The sequence below is a fragment of the Zootoca vivipara genome, chromosome 11 (assembly GCF_963506605.1).
Source record: "Zootoca vivipara chromosome 11, rZooViv1.1, whole genome shotgun sequence".
Taxonomy (NCBI): Eukaryota; Metazoa; Chordata; class Lepidosauria; order Squamata; family Lacertidae; genus Zootoca; species Zootoca vivipara.
Genome location: NC_083286.1, coordinates 54,022,227 through 54,045,989, shown reverse-complemented (window position 1 = coordinate 54,045,989; position 23,763 = coordinate 54,022,227). Strand labels below are relative to the sequence as shown.

Below are 23,763 nucleotides of genomic sequence, written 5' to 3'. Positions count from 1 at the left end.
GAGGACCTTTGTACATAACTATGCATTGAACTGTGGCCAATGTTGGCTTGGATCCAGACTTTGCTACTGCCAGTAGGAGCATCAGAGTGATACTCTGCTCAGGGGATCCTGCTACCGGTGGAAGCAGAGGCAGGGGTGGGTTTTTGCCAATATCCCCCCTCCTGTTGCAGTCTGTTGCACACTCTGGAGCATTGGGGAAAGGGGCAGGGGGAGCTAAAAGGATGGAGGAATTGCTGCACCCTCCCTTCTCCCTTCACATAATTGTATCAAAATACAGAGCACCCAGGAAACTGATTTTATAGCAAACATCCTGTGAGCTGCCTCCTACAAGTACATGCATCACAATGTCAGTAACTCCATCTATTGTGATCAAAGAGGCTAATTACCTTTGATGATCAAAACAGATCATCCAATGAATGTGGAAAAGTGCACAAGCAAAAGACAAATAGCAATGCTTTTATTCCTATGACACAAGATAACATCACTGAAAGGGAAGATGTGAAACCTTATCTGGTTCCTGAAATTCTGAATGTGAGCAATCAGCAGATGAATTTGGCTCTCCTATTAAACACTTTCTAGTGTTATTCACTTTTTATAAACTAACAAGGGAACCAGGCAGCAGGAAGTAAGCAAGGATTGTCATGTTCCATGTTTTGTTGTTGTTTAGTCGTTTAGTTTCCGACTCTTCGTGACCCCATGGGGTCCATGTTTTACTTATAAGCTAATGGAGAGAGGAAAGATGATGGTTGCAGAAGAGAATTGGCAGGTAAGAGGTATAAATTTTAACTCTTTCCCATTACTCAATTATAATGCGAAAGTAGCTGTTTTAGGGGGAAGCATTTTTTATATCCCTCCCCAACATGCTAGGCTCTTAAACAGTAGGTAAGTCTGGCTGGGAGACATTCAAAGTAAGAATGGTTGTTAGAAACTTATCATCTTTGTCCTCTTTCTCATTCACTCTCACTCTTGCCCGATTCAAGTACATGTGGCTTTGGGAAATTCCACTGCCCAGTTAATTTGTATTTCTGTCCCAAAGTTCTATATCCTCAATTTATATAGAAATTTTTGGATATTTTAGTACCTTTGGGTAAATTCTGATGCTTGATACCAGAAATAAGTTTATATGCAACCGTTTTCCATGTATCTTAATGCTGTAACTATATGCGCTGAGCAAGAGAGTTTACATTTGGAATGTCTTACAAATAACTCTCTTCAGGAAACTGCCAGTGTTCCTAAGGAGGCACAAGAAGAAAAAATTGCTCCACTTATCATTTCTTCATCCCCATACTGGGTACTGCCTATCAAAATATGGGTTGAAAGATTTCTTCCTAGTCATCCCACCGACATTTCTTTCTCTGTTCTTTTCCTTTTGGTGGAAACCAGAACTTTGGCTGACAGTTATGGCAGCACACAGCTGTGTCAGGATCTGCCCTCTCAGCAGCTCACCTTCCAAGCAATACGCTCTCTGCCCAGGTAGTTAAGTGAAAGAGGTGGTCTTCATTCTGCCTCCTGATGCAGCAAAGCCTCCGATCCAAGCCTCAAGTTACTTCATTCCTAAGCATGCTTCTTTGAATAAAGTTTCCAACCCTTATTTTTAGTCTGACTAGCTTGGTATTCCCTTTACTGTAAGCCATCCAGGGAACTCTTTTGTGGGGTGGCATACAAATTCTGAAAATAAGTAAATAGAATCACTCCCGCAAACTAGGTTCTCATCTTCGGTTAGAAGACTACTCAACAGTTCCTTCTGTTCTAAGAGTGGAAAACTATTTAACATTGCATGCCACATTTTCCTCCCTTGACAATCAAGCTGGTTTTATTTATGTTTACTGTATGGTCTCTGCGCCATTATATGCTTGCATAGCCGGGATACTTTTATTTCCATTCTGGATGTTCTCCATGTTCTCATCAAATTTTGTCATGCAATTTTCCCCATGTTTCCCCCAAAATTTTGGCACTGGTCACAAAACATTAAAGAATGTATAAAGCTTGTGTAGCATGAAACTAAATGTACTATTTAAATTGTTCTTTGGCGGTAGGGTTCTATGTATATTGCCTTCAGCATTTCAACAAATTGGAGAGGCAACTCAGAAATGCTGTTAGGGTTTTATCCCAAATAATGCCACCACTACCTCACGCCTGACTCGACTACGAGATAGAAAAGTTCCAGAGGCAAGATGAGAAAATATGTAACAAGCAACAAGGTTTGCTCAATCAACCTCCGCACCCCTGACTTCACCTTTCCTGAACCATGCACCCTAGGAGCAGTTAAACTTGACCTGGTAGCCTAAACCAAGTTCTAAATCTGCCTAACCACTTAAATCTAGCTGTGACTGCTGGTATTTTCCCACTAGTTTCAATGAAGGAAAACATGATGCAGGGGTTACTGGAAAACAAAGGCAGCCTTGTATCTTATTTCCCCCTCTTCTCACACTAGTCCACTTCACATGTTGCATGTCGTGTGTAAAAAAGCAGGGCTATATCCCTAGTCCCACCCTTTTCACATGTTTGCAGCCATTCATGCTAAGGAGCAGCAATGTTTCAGCATAACAGAGCCGGATATGACTGGCAACAATAAGAGGGTGAATCCTCGGGGTGGGACAACTTCCCTTCCACTTGTGAAAGGGGCAGCTGTCTAATGTGGTATCAAATAGAGACTTCCCCTTCCTCTACAGGTGGCAGCCCAAACATGGGAGCAAGGAAACGTGCAACATCGTGACATTTTATCACACCCTGAAGTATTCTTAGATGTTGTGGGAGGAGAAGCATATATTTGGGGCTGCTGTTTTAAGAGTAGCTCCTTATCTATCAAAATGTCTGCATTCATTCTACATCATGATAGACAAACCCTGCTCAGGAAAACTTCTCTGCAATTATTCATCTTCCCATTCAGGAACTCCCAGGAGGTCTTCAGAGGTTTTCTGGGTACCCCGGAACACAATTTGTAAACCACTGCTTTTCTGCTGCAATGTACCAGTTCACACATGGTGATTGTGAGGCCAACAGGCCCACTCCCTCCATGACCCGAGAATGAACTTGGGGACGTGTCACAGAATATTCTGCTATGCTAGGGGCTCCACGGGTTACTAAAACATTTACACATCCTGTGTATGAAATATTTGCAAAGTAAAGCCATGCTCAACTTATGGAAAATACACCTTATACTTTTCTATTGTGAACCCATGTTGGATCTGCAATTCGTACCCCATGTATTATGGAGACATAAAAGGGGGCTGTTAGTAAAGTTACTGGTGATCCAGAACCCACCCACCCCCAAATTTATTTTCTTCAACATGCATAGACCAGTCACACGGTGCATGCAGCATGCAGTAAATGGACAGCAGAGGTTAATAACCTGGAAGCATAAGATCTGAGAATGTGAGAACAAGTTAAAGACAGCAGCTCCTCTCCATTGTCACTGAGGCTCGAGAAGCAATGCTGCAGCGTAGAGCAGTGGGAGTGGGGAAAATACAGTTTGTCCAAGACATATACATATCTCCGCAAGTGGCGGCAGGTGTAACTGCAAGACAAGGATAAAGGGAGGAAAAAGGGGTGGGGAGGAAAAAGAAACAGGAATTTTCCTTTAAGAAAACTACATCCAAACAAGTTAGTGGCAGATGTCAAAGAGCAAAGCAGCAGTTAGAGAATAAAAATAAAGTTGCAAAGGCAGAGAGGGTGGGTAGTCTCTACAACGACCCAGGATGATTTCATTAGTGACGCAAAGGAGGTTGCCGGCTTTGGCAGGGAGGTTGTGTGTAAACACACCAATGTTTGTGGATTTACTTTTCGGGGAAAATTCAAACCACCTTTTCATGAGACTTGAAGACAAATGCTCTTGTGCCAAGATCTAATATAAAATGTTATGGGAACAGTCACACAGCCTGTGTGGTTTTATGCAAACTGCCATCTTCAACTAGAGGAACGAAAAGGCTGAGCTCATTGCTGAGTGAATGCTTTGAGGTTCTCACAACAACTTTTAGAAACTTAGCAGTTAAGAATAACTCAGTTTGCCACAACCGTTAGGGAGTTATGGGGCTGCTGAGTCCTAGAGTCCGTGAATCATCTTAGTATTGCCTTTTAAGTTCTAGAGTTTTGTTTTGTTTTCCAGTGATATATCCGCTTCTATCTTCCTGCTGCACAAACAGAAGCTTCTCGGGGAAAATCACTCAGACATTTGACTCTGCTGTAACCAATCCCTCTCTCACACATACTCTTCCAGTTCCCAGGATTTGTCACACCAAGAAACAGAATCCGGAGAGGGCCTATTCAGATAAAGGAGGGCTGCATAGATAGGAGGAGCACACAAGTCTCAATAGTCAGGTCATGTTCAGGGAGCAGCTTTAACTCCCAGACCAGTAACACCATTCATTTGTTACCCCAGCCCAGTTGTATTCATTTAATTTCATCCATGTAGAAAGGTGCCTTATAGGAAATCAGATCACTGGTTCATCTAGATCAGTATTGTCTACATCAGCCTTTGCCAACATGGGGGTCTCTCCAGATGTTTTGGACTATCTCAGATGGGAGCTACAGCCCCAAACATTTGGAATGATAGGTTTGGCAAAGGTGATCTATACTAACTGGGCAGTGGCATTCCAGGTCTCCCGAAAAGAGTGGGTCCTAGCGCTTCCTGAAGATTCTGGGGATTGTACGTGGGACCTTCTGCATCCAGAACAGTTGCTCTACTGCTGAGCTACAGCCCTTCCGCCACAAAAGCGACTGTCTGCTAATTATGGAGAAAATAATAGCACTGCATTTGACCCTGTGTGACTCAGCCCAAGCTGATACTGGCCTCTCAGGATGAAAAATGCTGGGCTATGCCAACAAGGCCAGCTTGGTCCTCAATGGCTCCCATTAAGATGCATGGGATACAGGTGAGAGGCAAGGACAGGAGAACGTGCTTCTCACATCAGGATCTGAAATAACCAGGGAGAAATTCAGCTCTTATTCCAAGTATTTTACCCATCTAGGAGAATACCCAGGAATTTGACCAAACTGCAGGAGGCAGTGCAAGACAGGAGTGCCTGGTGTGCTGTGGTCCATGGGGTCACAAAGAGTTGGACACGACTAAACGACGAAACAACAACAGGAGAATAGTAGCCATTCATTCCTATGGAGAAAAGCAAAGTGCTGTACTTGGGGTTGGGACACTGTTGTAGTGGAGCTGGTAATGAGGTTGGGGACAGGACTGGGATACTTTGTCCCTTTTCTGTCAATTATTTTGACATTTTGGAGGCTGTTTGATTTATTACGCTTTGTTACGTGTTTTTATGTTATGAGCTGCCTCAAGAGGACTTTTACCCTCAAATGAGGCATAAAAATGGTTCAGTAATAAGTAGTATCACATCACATAGGCCGAGCTATGGAAAATATTTGATTGCCTCAAACTTCGGTTTAGGCTCTCCACCTCTCCCCAGTTATATTTTGTGAGTTTGGAAATATAATCAGTGGAATGTTGAAGTTAGTCCCTAGGTTTAGCAATTTAAATTTAAATTGGTGTTTGGGTCAGGCAACACTTCTCCACACCCTCAGGAATCAAGACCAGTATTGGGTATTTTGCTCTACCCCTCTGGCTGCCCTCATGGCAATGTAGAAGCCAGCACTGAAGCCAGAAGAGGCCATATTTATCTTGGTAGCATTGTCCTGACTGTTTGCAAAACTTCTCTCTCTCTCATGAATAAAATATAGGCTGGGTTCATATACCAGGTTCGGTATGTGTCTGGGCTTTCTGCAAGGCTTTTTAAAACAACCAATTATTTTGCTTCTTGAAAGAAAATTATGTACTCAATACCTGCATTTTATTACTAAAATTTATGAAAAGGAAGCTATTAAAGAATAAAAGGCACTTTCCTAGAAGCATGTTCTTCTTCTTAACTCCCAAACCAACCAAGAGGATGCAGCAAGGAGACACGTGCTATGCACAGCAGACTACAGAGGCTACACACATTTTCCTCTTGCAAACAGTAAAATTAATTCCCAGCTCCGTGGCAGTAAAGCATTGAAATGTTTGATATCACCATCTAAAAAGTTAGCGTTTGGAATGTCTGGGTAACTGGAGCCTGGGAAATCAACAAGTGTGGTTTGGAGTTTTCCTATTGAAAACAGTTGTTCTAACTTAAGGATGAAACTCTGCCATTTTTGGAGATAATGAAACCAATAAAATAACTCTAGCGCCTTCTTAGTGTATAAAATTTTTCCAGGGTTATGTGCAGTATAAATCTGAAGAGTTATTAGAAAATAAAATATTATCATCTGTTCTATTAAACCAAAGCGATACCAAAATTCTTTATGTTTTTGAACTGCCACTCTATGAGATCAAAGATAAGATCCAAGAAATGCACAGCCAAACCAATATGAAAATAAAATCTCCAGAGAACAATTTAAAAATATTAGACCACTATTTTCAGAGACTGAGTTAAGTGCAACCAGTCTGTCAGTCACACACCAGTTGCTCAAGCACATGTATTCATGTAGTCTGAAAGGGATAAAGCCATACAGAGAGAACATGTTTGAGATCTACAGCACCTCTGTTACGTAGGTACATTTGTTTGAAGTGTGGATTTCTATTCATTTTATCATTCTCTCACCTTTCATACTTGTTTAAATCTACAACAGCCAGCTGGGGGGAATCCATGCATAGCTTTTCTGCTGAAGTGTCATCAATATGTTCATGATACTCAAATCTACCTCTTTCCATCTTGATTCCAAGGAGGCAGTGGACGTAATCAATCAGTATCTGGGGTCAATACAGGAATGGACAAAGGTGAACAAGCTGAAAATTTATCCAGACAAGATGGATGTGCTGCAAGGTGGGAGTTCTGCTAATTAAGGATTGGTTGCATAGCCTATTCGGGATAGAGTTATATTTTCATGAGGATCAGGTAAACAACTTAGGAGTGCTCCCTGGACCTAGTGCTTTCCTAGAATACTCTGGGGTTTCCCCTTCTCTTTGGTTGCAAGCAACTTCAGCTGGTTTACCTTTTCATGTGAAACTGGGTATAGCGCTGATCATTGATGCCTTAGTGACACATTGGGCTGCCTTTAGAGACAATGTGGCAACTGCAGGCAGCTGGAAGTGTAGCTTCCAGAATGCTGACTGGAGCCCAGGCCACATAACGTACATCTTATAGAAGATTCATGGCTGCCTATTTAGTTCTTGGCTCAGTTGATAAAGTGCTAGTGCTAACCTTCGAAGCTCCAAATGTCCAAGGACTAGGCTATGTCAGGAACTACATTATCTCATACCAACCTGCCCAGACTTTGTTATCAACTGCTGGTGTCCTACTCTATGACCCATCACCACTGGAGATTCAGCGGACCAATATATGGGATTTGGCTTCCTCGGTAATAGCACCCATATACCAGAATGCCCTACCACTAAATTCAGCTGGTGTGTTAAAAAGCAATTTGTTGAGAGAGGTGTTTATATGATTTCCATGTGCGTTTTCTATTCTGATGCTGCTGCCTCACTCTTTTAAGTGTACTTTCTGAAAAACCACTATTTATTGCTACGTGTTCTCCTTTGCAAGCCACTCTGGGCACAAGCAGGATACACACTTAGCACAATAGCTAACAACACTGACAAGTATACATTTGATCCTTGACATAATGTGGAATGATTCTTATTCCTTCACGGACATAACACTGATGTTCTGTGGCGTTCTTCTTACGTTTTAGAGGATTATGTTTCAAATAACTATCGTTAGCTGCCTTGGGAGAGCCCATTAGGAATGGAGGTGGGACATAAACATTATAATAAATGTATAAATACTGAGAGGAAAAGCAAACTATTACTGTTAGAAGAGCTGCTCAGACTCAAAATTTAAAAATATTGAATTAAGGGTCCCTTCAAACATGATAATTTCTAATAGAGAGATCAGGCTCTGTGAAGCCTAAAGAAAAAAGTGTCATTGTTTGAAATGTGGTGAGAAGTACACTTATCAGACAGCTAAGACAAGCAACAGCTGAGTAATCAATGTGCTTATTCTGAAAAGATTCAAGAAGATTGTTACAATTCTCACACAGAGATCTAAGTGGCAAAAACATACCTAAGTTGATTAGTGGAACACCACAACCCCTTCTCAGAGGGAAGGGTGTCTGCCAAGTTCTTCTGATGCTCCCTAGGTAAAGGTAAAGGTACCCCTGACTGTTAGGTCCAGTTGCGGATGACTCTGGGGTTGCGCACTCATCTCGTTCTATAGGCCGAGGGAGCCAGCGTTTATCTGCCAGCATGACTAAGCCGCTTCTGGCGAACCAGAGCAGCGCATAGAAACCGTGTTTATCTTCCTGCCGGAGTGGTACCTATTTATCTATTTGCACTTTGACGTGCTTTTGAACTGCTAGGTGGGCAGAAGCTGGGACTGAACAATGGGAGCTCACCCCGTCGTAAGGATTCGAACCACCGCCCTTCTGATCGGCAAGCCCAAGAGGCTCAGTGGTTTAGACCACAGTGCCACCTGCTCCCTAGTCAAGGGTTTTATTTGACAAAGTAAGGGGACCATTATGACATGGCCAAGGAAGTCACTTGAAGTTCACAGGCCACACTTCCTGCCAAGAGCATCAGTTGTGCTTTTCCACTTGAAACAGGTAAGCAACTTGGGTTAACCCTGGTGTGGAGAGGAGCTGCAACACTGGCTCCTCTTGCACAGCCCCAGGCTTCTCACTTTACCAGGTGGTGTGGGAAAGAGTAGTAATACTGCAGCTTCCAAACCACCAGAGTAATGTAAGAAATCCACTTAGTGTGTAAAAAAGAGTTAAATGCAACCAGTGCAGAACTCTCCTTTTTGAACAGCAGTGACCTCAGATAGCGCAGCAGCATTAGGAAATTTAAGCTGCTCTGAAGTACTGAAGATAATGAGCTGATGAATCAGGTAGTCCCCGGTTCAAATCCTGTCACAAATTGTAAGCCACACTGTCTACCTAACCCCACCTCCCCCCACCTGCAATATGGACTTGCTGTACAATTAAATGAATTCATGGGAAGAATTTGAATGCTTGAAAGCATTATGCAAATGTTAAGAATTATTATTAATGAATCTCAAATACTTGTCTTTCAGTAGTTAGCCTGCTGGGGAGAGAAAACATGAGGGTAACATATATAGAACTGTACTCATAAAAAGTAAGGTTTTGATTTGCAAGTCTTCAGCACATACATGCCATATGTGTCAGCTCAGTGAAGTTCTCTTAAAACAAGAGTCACAAAAACTCAGTCCCTACTAAGCCTGAGTACTACTAAGTGCTCCCTGGAAGGACAGATCGTGAAGCTGTGGCTCCAATACTTTGGCCACCTCATGAGAAGAGAAGAATCCTTGGAAAAGACCCTGATGTTGGGAAAGATTGAGGGCACTAGGAGAAGGGGACAACAGAGGACGAGATGGTTGGACAGTGTTCTCGAAGCTACGAACATGAGTTTGACCAAACTGCGGGAGGCAGTGCAAGACAGGAGTGCCTGGCGTGCTCTGGTCCATGGGGTCATGAAGAGTCGGACACGACTAAACGACTAAACAACAACAACTAAGCCTGATCATAATATTTAGGTCATATTGTTTCAGCTGCATTGTTAGACCACCACAAACACACAATACTGTTTGTTATGCAAAACATTTTTGGTCCTAACCACTCCTCTCAAAAACGTAGTTGTCGGGTTGACATGTAACCTGACTTATGCCTTTGTAAAGTACTGCAGTGAAAGTAGGGACTTTTAGAAGATACTTAATGTGCAGAATGCTTGCAAATTGCACACATATGTACAAAGGGTGGGTGATGATCAGATGTGGAGGTTTTCAATTTGCCCTGTATTGTGGTAACCCACATTTTGAGAGCAACCCATGGTGATGTCTAAAAAGGAGCAGCAATAAAAAAAGTCCATAATTGGCAGTGATGGGGCAAATTCTTCACCATGCAACTAGTTCCTCGAGGCCAAACACAACATTTTTCAGACTGGAGGAAGCAGGGGTGGGGGTGGGGAGAGAGTGAACATATGGCTTGTAGAAAAGCATGATAAGGAATATAAAGAGGTTTGTATGGTTAAGGACATGTGGATTGAAGAGAGACTAACATTTGTGCCAAGCTATGGCCTGGCCAGGCAGGGACGCAGGTGGCGCTGTGGGTTAAACCACTGAGCCTAGGGCTTGCTGATCAGAAGGTCGGCGGTTCGAATCCCTGCGACGGGGTGAGCTCCCGTGATCGGTCCCAGCTCCTGCCAACCTAGCAGTTCGAGAGCACGTCAAAGTGCAAGTAGATAAATAGGGACTGCTACAGTGGGAAGGTAAAGGGCGTTTCCATGTGCTGCTCTGGTTTGCCAGAAGCGGCTTTGTCATGCTGGCCACATGACTTGGAAGCTGTACGCCGGCTCCCTCGGCCAATAATGCGGGATGAGTGTGCAACCCCAGAGTTGGTCACGACTGGACCTAATGGTCAGGGGTCCCTTTACCTTACCTTTTATGGCTTGGCCACTGGAATCCTTGCCCAGGGCTTTCTACATTGGGAACTACAAATGTAATGCTTACCATTATTCATTTTTAAAATTTATTTCTACCCCATCATTTAGGGCAAGCTCTCACAATGTGTTCAGAGTTTTATCTTCCTGCGTGTAGGTTAACAAAACCTATCTGAGTTCTGCCCTATATGCTCTATTGTTCTGCGTCCCATGATGCAAATGCAGTAGAGGCACATGGTAGATCAAATGCAAGAATGCACAAGCCCCCAGGGCATCAGCATCTCCAGTTAAAGCAGCCTCAGGGTTAATAAAGACACGAGCTTTGGATTTGCTTCAGACAGTCAGAGCAAACCATACTATGAGAGATCAACAAACAGCCTGACTCAGCACGAGACACCTTTGCAGATGTATTACGAAGAGCGAAATTGTTAATCTCACCTTCTTCCAAGGAACTTATGGAAATGTAGATGGAATTATTCCATTTTATATTAACAATAAAAGGTAGGTAGGTTAGGCAGAGAGCAGAGTACTGGCTACATTGTTACCCATAGAGCATCAGGGCTCAGTGAGGCTTTGAATTCTGGTCTCCTCAATAAAAATCTATCACCATTCCCACACTCTCTCTCCCTCTACGTAGATTTTAAGAGTCCCTAATTTTGCTATTACCTGGTTTTTCAAGTTCCCCCTCTGTCACAAAATGCCAACAGAAAAATGATTTCATACTGGCATACAGGACTGCAACTTCTTTGCATGAAACACTAGGACCATTAATTGGCTAGCTGGCAAAACAGAACTTTGCAATCCTTATCAGGTGTGATATAAACAACTTATATTGTGCAGTAGCAATGGCAGCAACAGGAATCCTGGCCCAGAGATATATTTTATCCTAGCAACATGAGGTTACCTTAGAATATGACACCCATAATTCTCCATTTCTGCTCAGAGATACCTAATTGGTACAAGATTTCTTGGACTCTCCTTTTCAGTCATTTCCTATGGAGATAACTCTCATACCTTCAAATCACTTTGCTTTTCCTTTAGAAAGTAAGTATCCTGCCTATATTAGTGTATTGTCCATCTGACATACAACATAAATTACCTGGCAAGGCAAGGTTATTTTTGTGGCCCATTACACTGCTTAATGTACTTGGTGATGAATGATGGTTAGATGTAAGTAGAACTGTTCAAGAGCACAAAAATGATGGCATGGCTAGTTATACAAAGTTTTGGGTTGGTTGTTGTTTTTGCTGCTGCTACAAAATGCAATTTGATTCAGCTAATGTGCTACTACTTTGATTCAGTTAACACGCAGATACTATAATTCTACAGACAAATCATTTGAGGATTTAGAAGGTGAAACCAAGCCAGTATTGTAGGATGAAATGAGGTTATTGCTTTTACGAAGCGCAGAGTTCTGGCACACAACCACCTTTTTTAAAAAAACAGGGCGTACAACTGCTGATAACTGAAGGTTTGTTCTGCCAAAGACTTAGGGAGAAAATATAACAACATTGGCACTTGCTTAACATTTGAGTAAGAGAATTCCAGAGAACTAGCGCTAAAATTTTGGGCTGAACTCACAGTGGGCTTCATTGCAGGGGCATGTGGCACCATCAACATATCTTCATTCACAGGTCTAAGTGAATGGGGCTAGGATGTAGGGGGCTTCTCTGGTTCAGAACTGTATAGGACTTTTATACACTAGTCATAGAAACTTGAATCTAGCCCAGTAGCAAATCGGCAACCAGCACAGTGCTTATAATGGGAGTGTCACATATTGTTTATAAGTAGCCCCAAAGAGCAACCATGCAGCAAAGTTTTGCATTAGCTGCAGCTTCCCAATCAAATTCAAGGACACCCCTACATTACAATAACCAAGTATAAAAGTCACCAACATGTAGAAAACTGTTACCAACCTACCCCTGTCTAGGAATGGTCATAGCTGGCATACCAGCTGAAACAGGCACAGCCACTCCTAGAGACTGAAGTCCCCTGAACCTTTATGGACAATGCTACACGAAGCAGTATCTTCAAGCTATGCTCCTGTTCTTTCAAATGCGAGTGCAATCCAATCCAGAATCTACTCAGAACCCGAGAACTACTCACAGTGACTCTGTTTTGATGGGATTCAGCTGCTGTTTATTGGCACTCATCTAGCCCATTACTCAGTCTAGGCACTGGTTCCGGACTTGCACAGCATCTCCTGACTCAATGTTACAGAGAAACAGAGCTGTGTGTCATCAGCATACTGATGACACCATGCTCCAAATTTCCTAATGACTAGTCCCCACAGCCTTGTATTGATGTTGAATAGCACTGGGTACAATACAGTACTCTGCAGCGGTCCATGGAACATATCTCAGGAGGCTGGAAGGCAATCACCCAATGTTACTTTCTATAATCAGCCCTGCAGATAAGAACAGAACCACTGTAATACAGTGCTCTCATTTCACAGAGCTGTTCTAGCAGGATACAATGGTGAATGGTATCAAAGGCTTTTGAGAGATCCAGGAGAACAAACAGGGTCACATTCCTCCTGTTTCTCTCCTAACAAAGATGTTCCGCAAGAGCAGCCAAAGCAGAATCAGACCCCCAACCAAGCCTGAGCCAGGATGGAAATAGGTCCAGAAAACCAGTCTCATCCAAAAGTTCCAGCAATTGTGGCACCATCACCTTCTCTATCACCTTCCCCCAAAGGGGGCATTGGCAACTTGGCGATAGTTGTCAAGAACCTCCATGTACAGGTTGGGTCCTTTAGTACATGCAATTGTTTGCATGGTTTCCTAGATGTACTCAACATGCAGGCGAGTGGGTGCATCCTGCAGAATCAATTCATCCCAGTTTCTATTTAAATAATATCTTGCTTTTTGAAAAGTAAAAATATATATGTGCCCAATCCTCTGGCTCAAGATGGGTTTTTCGAGTCCTCTATCATCCACATGCTTATGTGGTCCTAAAAAAACACCATTGTTTAGTTACTATCACTCTGAGCATAGCAGGGTGCTTGAAGGAAGCACAGAGTAATTTAAGGAAGTTGCCCAAATAAAATATTGCTTCATGCAGGCAAGGGCTTCTGAACTTAAATATGACTATTATCCAGTTAGTATGTTTCTGATACCCACAATTAATAGGCACAAATATATAGCCCCGTGTGAAAATATGACAGCATTACTTAGCAAAAAATGGCTAACCATTCATTCTTTCCTGAATGACCAAACTCACATGAAAATCCTGGACAAATAGTATTGATATTTCAAAAATCAAACAAACACAAGTGATGTTAACAATCACCTAGATATCATTGTCATCATTTACTTGTGTATGTCCAAAAAGTGGAGAAAAAGATCTCTTTTCAGGCATTCATCAGATTAATTTGAGATTATCAGAACTTTTATGTGAATGCTGACATTGCAGCCTGAATGTCCAAAATTTGACTAATATTATATGTACTCACTAGAGAGTAAACATAAATGAATTCAACAGGACTTCCAAGTAGAGAAGCACAGAATTGCACTGTCACTGTAACATATTAAACAAATGACTACAGGTGAAAAAACCTATGCTTTTCTGAACCCGCATTCCTTAAACATCACCAATTTAAAGACAGATTCAGATATTAGAGAGCATTGGAATGCTATTATTTAACCTGGCATACACAAATCTAAATAGTGTTTGTGGTTTGAACTGGACAGCACACAAATTAAATTTTAGATGAAAGAATTTATACTTATAGGTTACAAAAACCTATGAGCAGAATATTCAGTAAGAACAATTGGTCCAATTCTCCATCCATGGAAGATTGCCAAGGTTAAATGCTACAGATATTAAAGTAAAAGGAAGTGAGAAATGAAAAACATCTTATCTATTAACCCTATTAAAATAAAATTTCAGTCTTGGCTTTACAAAAAAGTTGGTTATTATATGGGATCAAACCTGTATCTCCAGAAAAAGCAAGTGTCATAGAAAGGAAGGCCAAAGAAGATTTATAGATTACATCCAGACAAAGAACTGCTGAACCATGTTAAGGAAATGTAAAAAGAGAGCTGAGGGGAAGTTATTTTTACAGTATCAACAAGCAAGAACAAAGCACATAAAAAAATTAATCACCCAGATGTACCAGTTATTTGGAGGGCAAGTAACCAGAGCAGCTTAGGAAACAATATTATCAAAATTTAGTATTATTTTTATCCTTTGGCTAGACACATGTTTGGTAACACAGAAACACTACAGTGGAATTAAAGGACTTGCCTTATACAGTTGCTTGTACTAAGACTAACAGTGACCTCTGCAAATCAACAATCTGTGCAAATTGATCAGACACTGGTATTTGCTGTGGCTGATCATTCTGCAAAGGGCCCACTGTTCATCTGGCAAAGCTGCATTTCAAGGTCTCATCTACTTTCCATTACTTCTTCCCAACACACCTTCTGGCTGTGTACAAGCACTCATTTCTGTAGACTGGTAAAAGGAGTAGCTTTCTCCCTTATGGCACCATCTATAAAGCAAATGTTTCTACATATCTACAGAAACCTGGAAGAGGAGGAGAGACAACCGCACTGTAGAGAATACAGCTCGTTCAGAGTGGACCAAACCACAATAACGGCTCTCCAGTATCGCTTTAAGTCTCTGAAAAAACTTACTCAGTGTGTTTGAGTAGAGATCTTAACTCTGATTAGGCAAAGCCAAAGGTCCTGAACCAAGAATAGGATAAAGTGAGTGCAAATGGAAAAAATGATATTTCAGCATTTAGAAGATAAACGCAAGTAGTCTGAGGAGCAATGACCAAAAAAATACCATTATACAAATCTATGGTGTGACCACTTTTGGAGTAATGTGGTTGCCTCACCTCAAAAAGGGTATTGCTAAGTTGGAAAAGGGCAACCAAAATGATCAAGGGGCCGGAGTGACTCCCTTTTGAAGAAAGGTTGCAGCATTCGGGACTTTTTAGTTTAGGGAAGAGGTGGTTAACAGGAGACATGGCAGAAGTTTATAAAATTATGCATGGCATGGAGGAAGTGGACAGAGAAAAGTTTTTCTCCCTCTCTCATAATACTAGAACTCATGGTCATCCACTGAAGCTGAATGTTGGAAGAAGGTACTTCTTCATGCAGCACATAGTCAAACTAGGGAACTCACTGCCCCAGGAGGCAGTGATGGCCACCAACATGGATGGTTTTGTAAGAGGATTAGACAAATTCACGGAGAGGGCTATTGATAGCTACTAGCCATGATAGCTATGCTCTGCCTCCACAACTGGAGGCAGAAATGTCTCTACATACCGGCTGATAGAAACCAGGTGAAGGGAAAATGCTCTTGTGCTCATGTTCTGCTTGCTGGTTTCCCACAGGCATCTGGCTGGCAACTGCGAGAACAGGATGCTGGGCTAAATGGGCCATTTGCCTGTTCCAGCAGGCTCCTCTTAGGGTAGGTAACCCATTTCATTGCTCCTGCTTTTTTGAGTCCCATTCCCAGGGTGACAATTAAGTTTACAGAAAAAAAGTTGAGGCACATGGCATTTACAAAAAAATTAAAAATAATTACAGGCATGTTAAGCATTAATACATTTTAGAGAACGTAAGTAAGCGCTGGCAACTGGTCCAGACCAAAGTCATAGTTGCTGTCATATTTCAAAGCCAGATGTGGAATTCAGAGTCTAGATATTTGCCAGAAAATATTCCACAAGGTTTTTGTAGCTATCCGAGTCCAACGCTGGTAAGCCACCCATCTAGGCAATCTGTCTAACCTGTGACCCCCTGCCCTCCTGGCTCACAGCACCAATCTAATAGAACTCAGAACACTTGGATACTTGTACCAGATGGATAATGAGTGTGTTAATATCCTACCAGGTGCCTGTTTCTGAATCCCCAGAAGGTTCGATCAGGCTTAACCAGGGTTCAACAGTTTTTTCCATGCTGGAAACTATAGTTATTAGCCTAAAACCTTAACTCCATATGTTCCACACACCAGGACATGAAGCAATTGTCATTTTGATGATGCAGCTAAATAGCAGAACTTAGTTCACAGGGGAACCATTAACAAATGTAAGGCAGGGTGATGTGGTTTGTATTATATAAAATAACTCATGCAGAATCTCTTTAAAGTAGATTAGTTTTGTAAGGAGACCTTTTCTTCCACTGTGATCATTCACCAATACAAACTTCTGCCCTCAATCTGAAAAGGCTCCTCATCTTGTTACAATACTTTCCACTAATTGCAGCGACACCTCCCAGAACTGGGGTAGCTAATCAGCTTATAAGATTCACTACAGCTGAACTAGGTCATCACACTACTACTAATACCACTGGCATATGCTTCTTTCGTTTATGCCTCTCAGGACGCCAAGCATTATTTCTGCATCCCTTTGAATAGGTGCTATCCCACACATAACGGCTGTGCTCATTTCAGCAGCACCTCTTGGTAATTCCACCCCCTGCAGAACTTCTAGGGGTGGCAACATGGGAGCGGGCATTCTCTGCAACAGCTCCCAAGTGGTGGAACTCCCTTCCCCACAGAGATGCATCTGGCATCTTCATTGAACAGCTTTTGTCATATGCTGAAGATGCAAATCTTTACCCTGAGATGCATGTTTTGGGGAAGCACCCTAATCTTGTGACTGTGGTTTGTTTTAGACTGTTTAAATCTTTAATATTCACTCTTATGGTGAAGCACTGGTAGTGAATTGAAACGATAGTGTTAATTAAAATTGAAATAATTCCTCAAAGCTTTTGCATCAGGGCAAGTTTTACAGCAATGTTTGGTAACTGTATATATGTATGCTTAAGGTAACCACTTACCTGGGAGAAAACCCCTTTAAACTCAGTAGGCTTTCTGATTATAGGACTGCACTGTTCAGTCACACAAGAAAGAGCACAGAGCCATACAACACACACAACAAAGAAAGGACATAAGGCTAGAGCAGGCATCCCCAAACTTCGGCCCTCCAGATGTTTTGGACTACAATTCCCATCATCCCTGACCACTGGTCCTGTTAGCTAGGGATCATGGGAGTTGTAGGCCAAAACATCTGGAGGGCCGCAGTTTGGGGATGTCTGGCACAGAGCCTTGCCCATTAACAAAACATTTAGCTCTGTCGTAATCACATTTGCACTTTCTGTAGCTTTGGTGCAAACTGAGCAGAAAATAAAAAAAATATTCATTTATCCATAACTCCCTCACTGTACACCTATTTGCCAGAGGTTTGGCTGGCTTCACTACCTCAGAAGGTGCTACTGTGCCTGCAAATTTCATCCAATTTTGCTTAAATGTTATAGGCATTTGCTGATTTTCTCACTGTGGTAAACATGTCAGAGGCTTTGAAAAATGAACCAAAGTGACTCTCCACTTCCTAGTGCAATGTCACTCTAAGGCTTGAAGCTGAGACAAACCCCTATTCAACAAGGCAGGTTCCTCAAAGTTCTGTTACCTCTTAATTCTCTCCTTTATAGAACTGAAAAAATGTGCCCCAGTGTCTAGTGGGTATAGAACTCAATTTCTAGTGGTATAGATCTCAATTTCCTAAACGTACTGTCAAGTTTGAAATTCTACACTTAGGTTCAAATTTAAGATATGGTGCTCCTGTGATAAACCTTCTCTTTTTAAATAATATAGGCACCTGCCTGGTTCAGCTTGTAAAACTGAAGTTAGAAATTCTTGGATTAAGTCATTGAATAGGATCCAAGATCAATAGGGTGCATGTGTCACTTTTCTACAGGTGGGCTCTCAAAATATCCTATGTATCCAGAAAGGTGCATTGAGCATCTTCATTGCACAGCTTTTGCTATATGTTGCAGACATACCCCAGAATTTGACACTTATTTTGTTTTGTGGGAGTTGCCTCATTTGCTAAATGTATACTGCTCTGTTCCAGTATATTGTTGTAATCCACCCTGGGATCTTATGGTGAAGGGTGGATAAGAAATCTTACAAACAACAAGCAAATAGCCTACCAGAACAGCTAGTTTACCTCCAAGTCCTAAACTATTTGTTTTGCCATCTTATGAACATGATTGCCTATACTAAGGTAATTAGCAAGGTAATAATGCTTTTATAGAATCATCTGCCTTTCTGCATCAGCACATTCTTTAAATATTGAAAAATGAAATGCAATCTACATGTTATGAATAGCATTATAGTTTGGGACTCTATTTACTCTTACATAATTAAGGATGATTCTGAAAATGATTAAATTCAATGGCAGTGTCCATCCAAGTAATCTGTTACATCTAATTTCACTGCTAGCAGCTGAGCGTGAGGAAATGATTGACACAAATCTGTCAACATTAATGATTGCAGAATGTGTCAATTACTCTGTGGCATAAAGTTCTATTTTACTTAGGCCCTGTTTGAACTATAAATGACAAGTCTCAGTTCAACCTTTAATCCACAATAGTCTTCATAATTTAAAACTATTGGCAGTCCGTACTCATAGGAGGATTTAAAAAAGCCTCCATAGAAGTTGAATTACTTCTCACATTAAGGAAGGAATTACTAGAGCATCTGGTGAATCTTGAATTATGGCCATCTGTGCTCTGTCAGCTGTACGGCTAAGTAGATTTTGAGTTGAGAATTCCTAAAGCAATAAAATTAAAGTTGCACTTGCTGATTTTACTTCCCCTAAAATAATTCATCCTAGTCATGTGTTACCTACAAATATGCTTGTTGCTCAGTTCCATGACCAGGTCTACTGAAAGCTTATGCACCACATTTTCTGTGTCTCAAAAGTTCTTCCTAGTCCACTCTCAAAGTAAGGCAATGCTTGTGGTAGTAATCCAAGCCACATTTTCCTGAATTGGCTGCTTTAGAAAATAAATTTAGTATTTGTCACCACATCAATTTTCTTAAAATGAAGTGCTTTCAAAATTAAATTGGAATTGACTTTTAACATGTAAGGGTTACTTGTGCAGGAGCTGCTGCTAGAAACAACTAGCAATCTGGAAAGTCAGAAACATCTATTTACATGGAATGATAACTGTATTACAGCACTAATCTCCAACTAGAATAAACAGGATCCACCAAGAGACTGTGCTTGGAGCAAGTGGGTTGCACTTGCTGTACCACTAGGCCAGCACCATTCTCCTCCCAATCACTACCGTATTTCAGGATTTATTTATTTTTAAGTGAGGGATAAAAAGGGGAGAGGGGAGAGGAGGAGATAAAAACTAATCTATATAAGAAAAACGACAACAATAGGTGCCTCAATATGCAGGTTAGGTTTGAAGATGGATCCCGGGTCTGGAAAGCTTGAGGATTAATATACTGCAGAACAATCTGTAAACCAACTGGACAGCAGTGGGGTCACCAACACACCCACAACTACACACACAGGGCAGAGTGGAAGGTGGGGGGGGCAGAAATTTGGCATAGTTGTTGGGCCAGGAGTGGGTCTGATGCAGAGGGACCAGTAGATCCCAGGCTAGTTCATCCCCTCCCCCATCTGTTTTATGTAAGCTACTGCTGGTGGGAATCCTGCAGGTGGCATGGAGAGCTCTACACCAAAGGAGTGACGGTGGCAGAACTGTTTGAGGCTCCCCCTGCTCCAAGCATGACAGATAGGGGTGTGTGTGCATTGCAGTCTTATTTATTTAAATATTTAGTCCTCACCTTTCAGAGTAAAAACCTTCCCAAGAGAAAAAAATACATTATAATACCCAAGTCACACTTAAAACCAAGCAAAACTAAACACATGAAAATCAATAGAATCTAAGGTATCAGCTCGTAATGTAACAAACATGCTTGAAGGAATTCTGGGAAACAGATGTATTTAATGGGTCACAACTGGTCCCAAGGAAAGCCCCAGAAAGTACAATGAGGGACAAATGACTAGCAGGGAAGTTGTTGACTTGGAAGATTTTGGGACAACAGAGCTCAGATTCAAGTAGAAGTTCTGCTGTGCCATCAAAAATGGAAAGACGTACAAGATGCAGGAGAGGCTGTTTATATTACATAGTGACCTCTGCTATTGAGAGACCATGACTTCACAAGAATCTATAATAATCATACTGGTCTAACACACCAGTATATTTATTTGTCTCATGCCATTCACTAAACAGATTACACAGCGCTTTCCCTAATGTGTCAGCAGTAACAGGCAATATTAGTGTTTGCCAGTGGCAGCGGCTGCCCATTGGAAGTGGTAGGGCAGAAGGGAGGCCAAGAGGAGGTGGATCCTGAGCCAATGGGAGCCACAGAAAACTAATTCTAGTCCGTCTGTTCCCAATCTCCTCCCTGCTGTGGTCTACAAGAGCAACACAGAGATGGAGGAGGATGACGATGACAGGTAGGGCCCCCCACTGGACTGCATGCAAGTAAGAAGACAATCAGGGCTCTTCCACACTTACCTTTGCTGCACATTTCTAGGCACAGGTCTGGGCTTTCTAGGTGTCCAAGCGCGCCCCAGATCTGCTGCTTTCCCTGTGAAAACCCGCTCTTTACTACTTGAATCAAAGCAAACTGCAATTTGAAAAAACTCGAATTGCCATTTGCTCCAATTCAGCGGTAAAGTTCAGGTTTTCCTAGCAAAAGCAGCAAGGAAAAATATCATCCATACACAGACCAGGAAAGCAGAGACCTGTGCCTAGAAAGTGCAGGGCAAAAGGTAAATTTGGATAAGCCCTGTGACTGGTGGGGTAGAGCCCCATTCAACCTTATGGAGCAGCCTTTTGGCCACCTATTCCATGTAGTTACCTGTTTTTAGGCAGACGTCATTAGCAAGCAGCTAAAGTATAAATGGAGCACACTGTATTGCAGATTAACATTTAACCTAGACTTCATGAAGCTGAACAGAATTTACCTGGGTTAACAGTCAAATCTGAGCAATAGGAAATTCAAGTATCTATCCTGTGGAATTTAGGTTGAAGCTAGTTTAAATATTTTGTAAAAGGCTTGTATTTACCTGATGATCCTCTGAGCGGCATACTGATGAAGTGAGCGGAACTGTGCTGACATATTGGCTAAAGCTGCCAAACAATTTGTATGAAGGTATTTGTCCTGTTGGAGATGAGGAGGGGAAAAAACACACACATCAAACTATCCTTTTTGTATACAGCAAGACCTGTCAAAAGGAAATCACTCACCAGTCTAACATCCGTTTACCGGAGGCAAAGTTGCAATGAAGACAAACCCAACTTGTGCTCTGATTTTAGGGATAAGCCTTAGCAACAACTTGTGCAATCATGGCTCAATATGCTTAGGTCTTTTAAGGAATTGTCACTGCATATTTTTAGAGCATGCCTATATATTTAACCCTGGTCAGAAACAAAGCTGAACAACTTTTATTCTTCTTCAGTCCTTAATTTTTATTATATACTATTTTTTTTATATAAAAAAGGTTTGTGATAATGCAGCTTCCCTTTTCTAAACATGGCAGGTGAGGAACAAAGAGGGGGGAATTCCTAAAGGCTTTTTAAAATAACAACACTGAACTAAAGTGAACAGGTCTGTTCAGTCTCTGTGTCTCCAGTGCTAGGAAAGGCCGGTCTGGGGATGTGGAGAGGAATTAGCAATTAAAGTTGATCAAGTCTGTTCTATGTGAAATCAGCCCAAAATACAGTTCTTACCCTTGTTCGTGTCATGTTGTACTGAATAGTCCTTATTACTACTAGTATCAAGAGACTCCCCAGGGAAATTTCTGTTAATACACGTTCTGAGTACCAAGTAATATTCTTCAATATCTGAAATAAAGAAGGGAAAGAGCATATTTGATAGTCCTCCACAGCTGAACACCATGCCTGTTGTTATCAGCAATTTAATATATTTGTTTTTAAATCATTTTAATTTTATTACAGTTAAATTTTATCTGTGTTATTTTAATTTGTGTAAGACAGCTTAAGTCTTGGTCGGGGGAAAAGGTGGGATGCAAACAAACAAACAAGTATAATAGTGCTGTTCCCTGGACTATGGTTCCCCACCACCACCACCCAAAATATCCATGTTTGATGCATGGCAATTTTAAAGTGGATACAATCAAAGGATATAGGTTGGACTCCAAAGTTGTTTATGTCTAGTTTTATTACTGCTTTAAGCTGTATAAATAAACTAAATGAATGAATGATGAAATAAAATCACAATCTTTTCAGCAGCTCAGACTTTATGTAGAGAAATATGACTGTGTTCAGACCTGAGACAAATATTGTCCACAAGTGAATCTAATCATGTCACACCATGTGGCCACATCACTACCAGCTATGTCTGGTTCACCAGCTATGATTATTTCTGGACAGAGAGAGCCTTGCCCTTCTGACCCATGTGCTGGCAGCCTTGAGGCTGGATATGCCACCTTCAAGGGCATAGAGGTAACATGCTGTATGCCGTTGAAGGTGACTCGAAAGCTGCAGCTAGTCCAGAATACAGCAGCTCAGTTCCTATCAGCAGCCCCTACTATCAGCATATAACACTAATTTTGAAAGAACTGCACTGGCTGCCAATATATACCAGAGATATGCATTCAGGATCAGAAGTGCACAAAGACAAGCTCACTGAGGTCTTGGTTGCCCTTGCGGATGTCATATTAGGTTTACTTAACAGTTGCGAGTTTCATTTTTAATAAAACTGGACTCAATACAGGCATAGGTAGCTGCTTGTCTGAAGTCAATGGCAAAAAGATCTCTTATTTTTGATCTTCTTTCCAAGGAAGCCAAAACCACATTTTCTTTTCAAACAAAAATCTTTTAACCAGACAGGAAAGCTTTTGCGGCTTCTTTGGGGGAACCCAAGAAAGTGTCTATATAATCAGCAATTTATAAAATGGCACTTACTAAAATTAATCTTAAATATCAATAAATAATTGTGGGTGCAATACCACAAAAGGAAAATACATACAGAGATTGGCAAAGGCAATGCAGTTATAAAAGGAAGATGTGCAACAGAGGACAGGATGGGAGGCCCATTATTTTGCAAAATGTCTTTATTATTTTTATCTTCTCAATCTTTAACCATAGGGCAAAAGTTGTGCATTCCAAAGTTTCAAAGTTGCTAAAATAAACTAGCATAACTTTTTAGAGGCCCTCTTGAAAATGGCTACAAAAGATTTCTGTTGCATATATTTTCAATTTATATTTTAAAAAAATTTTGTTTAGAAAAGTATATCCCCACCCACCCTGAATGAAAAGACTTTCAAAACTGAGGGATATTTTAAAAACAGTTTGCAATCTAGTTGGGAGTGGGGAGAATTAAGCTGTTTAAATGGGGGAAGGGGAATATTCCTTTGGGCTGCCACAAGTTTCTTCTAGGAACTAAAGTAGTTCCATGAATCCTAGCTATTATACAGTACTTTATTTCATCTACAGTCTGCCAATTTTCTAATTTTTCTCATTATAGATAAGTTTGCTCCA

The 23,763-nt window shown here is 41.3% G+C and overlaps 1 protein-coding gene across 2 annotated transcripts in view; it reads right to left on the bottom strand.

The window, feature by feature from the left end:
• DYM (dymeclin) overlaps positions 1-23,763 on the bottom strand; it is a 164,314-nt gene that overhangs the window by 66,769 nt on the left and 73,782 nt on the right. For both annotated transcript variants that reach the window (XM_035100630.2, XM_035100631.2), the window contains 2 exons: positions 21,991-22,104; positions 21,327-21,421 (listed from right to left, as the gene is read on the bottom strand). In XM_035100630.2, coding sequence (XP_034956521.1) covers positions 21,327-21,421; positions 21,991-22,104 — 209 coding nt within the window. The remainder of the gene's footprint in view (positions 1-21,326; positions 21,422-21,990; positions 22,105-23,763) is intronic.